This window comes from Geospiza fortis, unplaced genomic scaffold, assembly GCF_000277835.1.
Source record: "Geospiza fortis unplaced genomic scaffold, GeoFor_1.0 scaffold148, whole genome shotgun sequence".
Lineage (NCBI taxonomy): Eukaryota > Metazoa > Chordata > Aves > Passeriformes > Thraupidae > Geospiza > Geospiza fortis.
This window is the reverse complement of record NW_005054655.1, coordinates 1-4,443: the sequence shown is the minus strand read 5'-3', so window position 1 is coordinate 4,443 and position 4,443 is coordinate 1. Positions and strand designations below refer to the sequence as shown.

Genomic DNA, 4,443 nt, shown 5'->3' with positions numbered 1-4,443 from the left:
CCCAGCCGGGCCATGTGGGGCAGCCAAACCCATGTGGGGCAGCCAAACCCAGCCGGGCCATGTGGGGCAGCCAAACCCAGGCAAACCCATCTGGGGCAGCCAAACCCAGCCCGGCCATCTGGGGCAGCCCCAGCCCCTGCCAGGCTCGGCTCTCACAGCCAAGTGAGACTGTCACTCTCAGTGTCACTACAACACCTCGGTGTCCCCTGTAGGAGGCAGGAGGATTGCCAGTCCAGCCTGAGGATTCCCTCATTGCTCCCCTGGGGGACCTGGAGAGATGCTGAGTCAGGGGGAATGTGATGCCTTGGGAAGGCTGCCCTAGAACAGAGACTAGATGGAGTTAAAGAATAAAGCAGGGATTTATTAAAAGGATCTCAATGGATCCACCTTGGGCAGCACAAGAGCCCAGCCAGGGCTGCACCCAAGGTGAACCAAAATGGCCCCAAAATGAACCCAAGATGGACCAAAATGGCCCCAAAATGAACCCAAGATGGACCAAAATGGTCCCAAAATGAACCCAAGATGAACCAAAATGGTCCCAAAATGAACCCAAGATGGACTAAAATGGTCCCAAAATGAACCCAAGATGACCCAAAATGGTCCCAAAATGCAGGACCAGGCACAGGGTCTCTCCCTGGGATCAGTTCTGCTCCATTTGCACCTTGCAGTTCATTGTCCCATTCCAGCTTTAGCCCCTGCAGTCCCACCCTGCTTGTTTTTCTCTCTCCAGCCCATGGTGTTTATGCTCCTGGGCTGAGATTTGGGTCATTTGTCCTTGGTGCCCAGCTGGAGCAGGAATTGTTTTGTCTCCATCCCCTCATATGGAGCTCAGACCCACACATTAAAGCAGCACAGAGTCTGAAAAACAGAAAAGCTAAACCTGAGGCATCAGTTGGATGCATCCAGTGTAAGTCTGTGCCAGACAGGAGAAGCAGAGGCTTGAACCTTGCTTCAGGCATTTTTGGTCATCTCTGTTTTTAAATGAGGCTCATGACACCTGTGGAGTTACTCAGCAGTTGTGGCTGAGTGTGAGGTCAGTGGATGTTCCTGGGTTGATTTTTAATCTTTTTTTTTGGAGTGTGATTTAAGAGATGAGCTTTGCCATCACTCTGAAAAGACTTGTATGAAATCACCAGTCCCCAAACTAATTATTTATTATTTTTGTTACTGAAGGGTGGAGTGAAAAGGCTTAGTATTGTCTTTAAATGGTTTTTACAGATAGGAACTGTAATAAATTGTTGTTCAAAAGGATAATTGGATTTCTCCTATGATAACTAATATGATTTCTAGGCTCTTTGTTCATGAGAGTCACAGACTAGAATATGGTTTTAGCTGTCTGGGGAGGCCTTTGAGAAGAGGGAAATGAATTCCAAGCCTTTGTTGGTGTGGAAAGTTGTTCTGCTCTCAGACTGACTTCACTGAGCCTGCTCCACGAATGGGCTGACAGGACTCAGTTCTGGTGGAGCAGAGGAACCTGCTGGGATCTCCTGAGAGCCCCCAGAGACGGTGTAAAGCTGCCTTTAACTTCCTTCTCTCCATGAACCCCAGGCAAAGCCACCATCTCCAACGACGGGGCCACCATCCTGAAGCTGCTGGACGTTGTGCACCCGGCCGCCAAGACCTTGGTGGACATTGCCAAGTCGCAGGATGCCGAGGTGGGAGGGGAGCCTGCCTGTGCCTGGGGGTGAACAGGGAGCAGCCTGAGTGCCACTGCTGCCCTGGCTCAGTGTTAGCTCTGGGAATTGCTCTGGCAGTGCTGGGGTTTGTTCTGCCTGCTCTGGAGCCAGGCTGGCAGAGCTGGGAATGTTCCCTGGAGAAGGGAAGGCTCCAGGCAGAGCTCAGAGCCCCTGGCAGGGCCTGCAGGGGCTGCAGGAGAGCTGGAGAGGGACTGGGGACAAGGCCTGCAGGGACAGGAGCCAGGGAATGGCTCCCACTGGGAAAGGGGAGATTGGGCTGGCATCTTGGCAAGGAATTCCTGGCTGGGCTGGAATTCCCAGATTTGCTGGGGCTGCCCCTGGATCCCTGGCAGTGCCCAGGCCAGGTTGGACACTGGGGCTTGGAGCAATCTGGGACAGTGGGAGGTGTCCCTGCCCATGGCAGAGAGTGGCACTGGGTGGGCTTTGAGGTCCCTTCCTGTGACCGTGTTCACAGGGGTCCCAGGATGAGGGAAGAGATGAGGATCTGACTCCATGTTTCAGAAGGCTTGATTTATTATTTTATGATATATATTACATTAAAACTATACTGAAAGAATAGAAGAAAGGATTTCATCAGAAGGCCAGCTAAGAATAGAAAAAGAAGGAATGATAACCAAAGCTTCTGTCTTGGACAGAGAGTCCGAGCCAGCTGTCTGTGATGGGCCATTAGTTAGCAACAACCCCATGAGACCAATCACAGATGCACCTGTTGCATTCCACAGCAGCAGATAATTATTGGTTACATTTTGTTCCTGAGGCCTCTCAGCTTCTCAGGAGGAAAAATCCTAAGGAAAGGGTTTTTCAGAAAATATCATGGCTACACCTTCCCACGCAGACCACTCGGAATCACTGAGGGATTCAGCCACAAATCTGTGAGCAGAGAAAATCCTGAGCTCTGGTTTCCCTGGAAGCTCTGGAGTGGTTTTGCAGCTGCTGTCAGGTGGTGACACAGCGTGGGGGTGACACAGTGTGAGGGTGGCACAGCATGGGGGTGTCACAGTGTGGGGGTGGCCCAGCGTGGGGTGACACAGTGTCCCCTGTCCCTGCAGGTGGGTGATGGCACCACGTCTGTGACCCTGCTGGCAGCTGAGTTCCTGAAGCAGGTGAAGCCCTACGTGGAGGAGGGGCTCCATCCCCAGATCATCATCCGCGCCTTCCGCACGGCCACGCAGCTGGTGAGGCACAGGGCACGGCTCCCTGGGGACAGCTGGGCCTGCCCCAGGGACAGGGACACCCTGCCAGGGACAGCCCACTGGGGCACGGGCCTGGGGAGTGCCAGCAGCCATCTCCTGCTGCCCCCTCTCTGTGCCAGGCCTGCTGTTTGCAGTCTGTACCTCTGGAGTGCTCTCACTTCCTTTGGGTTTTCTCCCAAGGAAGAAATGTCAAAACTCATTTCCCATCCTCCTGCTCCTCCTGTTCTCTGCTGCTTCTTAGTAACCTGTGTGTCTCCTGGAGCCTGTTGGTCCCATTAAGCTGATTTTTGGAGGTTCACTCCTCAATCCCCTTTGATTCCCAGGTTTCTGCTGAAAGCAGATGCAGCAGAGCAGCTCTGAGCCTCCTCCCACTCCTCAGATATTGGTGTGTTCCTTGGAATTGCTGCGCTGGCAGGGGTGGAATAATTAAACACTTGGAGCTTCAGTGACGTTGGTGCAGAGAACAAAAGATAAAATACAAAGAGAGAGGTTGGAGCATAAATCATTAATCCAGCTGTTGCTTTTTTGCCAGGCTGTGAACAAGATCAAAGACATCGCTGTCTCTGTGAAGAAGGAGGATAAAGAGTGAGTTTCCCTTGGAGGTGACCTGGTTGTGTTCTGGGCTCCAGCTGCCTGCTGCGAGGGTGCTCCTGCATCCTGTGGCTCTGGCTGGCATCTCCTGGCACCTGGAGCTGCAGCCCCACGCTGGGGTTATTCCCAGTTTCCCTGAATTGCCTGCTCCTGCAGGGCCAGTGCTGTGCTCCCACCTGGCTGCAGGGATGATGTAGGGCAGTGTCTCCCCGTGCTCGTGGAGGAAGCTGGGCACCAAAATAAGTGGCCTGATTTCTTTTTTGCAGCAGTGGAGTCTTGGAGCTCTTGCTGCAGTCAGTGGCAGTGTTAAATCTCAGCATTCCCTGAGGATCAGATCCCCTTTTAGCTGTCACACACCAAGGTAGATAGCTCATAGCAGTGATCCCTGCAGCTGAGGGGAGGATACTGGAGTTCCTTTTCTCCGGGGATTTTAAGCTCTTGTCCACTTGACCTTGCTGATACCTGCAGTTAATTAGAAATATTTCAACTTCATAAGCATCTTGAATAAACCAAAACGGGTTGTCCAAACCAAATTCTAAAAAAAAATGCTGGGAAAAAAAACCCAAATGTGGTCTTGTGATGAGAAATAGAGTGGTTGCCATGGGGGACAGAGCCTGGCAGCTGGATGCACATCCCCCTGGTGTCTCTGTGCCACCCACTGTGCACATATACTGCCTGAGTTAGTACTGCAGGGAATGTGAACCCTGCCTTTAGAGGGTGTCAGGAACATCTTCCTGCCTCAGGATGAAGGAAAGCACCTGCTCTTCTCTGATTTTAGCTGCATGAGAGTCAGTCAGCTTTGTAAGTGCTGGGCTGATGCTCGAGCTCTAAAAAAGAGACTGGGATTTGTCAGTCTGGGATTTGTACCTTGTTCTCCCTGTTGAGAGAAGGGAGCTGATCTTTGCCTCTGTCAGAGAGGATTTTGGGCCCCTCATGACAAGACAGACCCTGAGGGGCTGGAG

The 4,443-nt window shown here is 52.3% G+C and overlaps 1 protein-coding gene across 1 annotated transcript; it reads left to right on the top strand.

Annotated features, from left to right (window-relative positions):
• Positions 1-1,541: 1,541 nt before the first annotated feature.
• On the top strand, positions 1,542-3,475 carry CCT7 (chaperonin containing TCP1 subunit 7; the record flags this gene model as incomplete). Its single annotated transcript, XM_031064921.1, has 3 exons — positions 1,542-1,655; positions 2,747-2,872; positions 3,423-3,475. Coding segments are annotated over 3 exons (293 nt in total), but the record flags the coding sequence as incomplete, so codon positions are not given.
• Between the last annotated feature and the right edge of the window lie 968 nt (positions 3,476-4,443).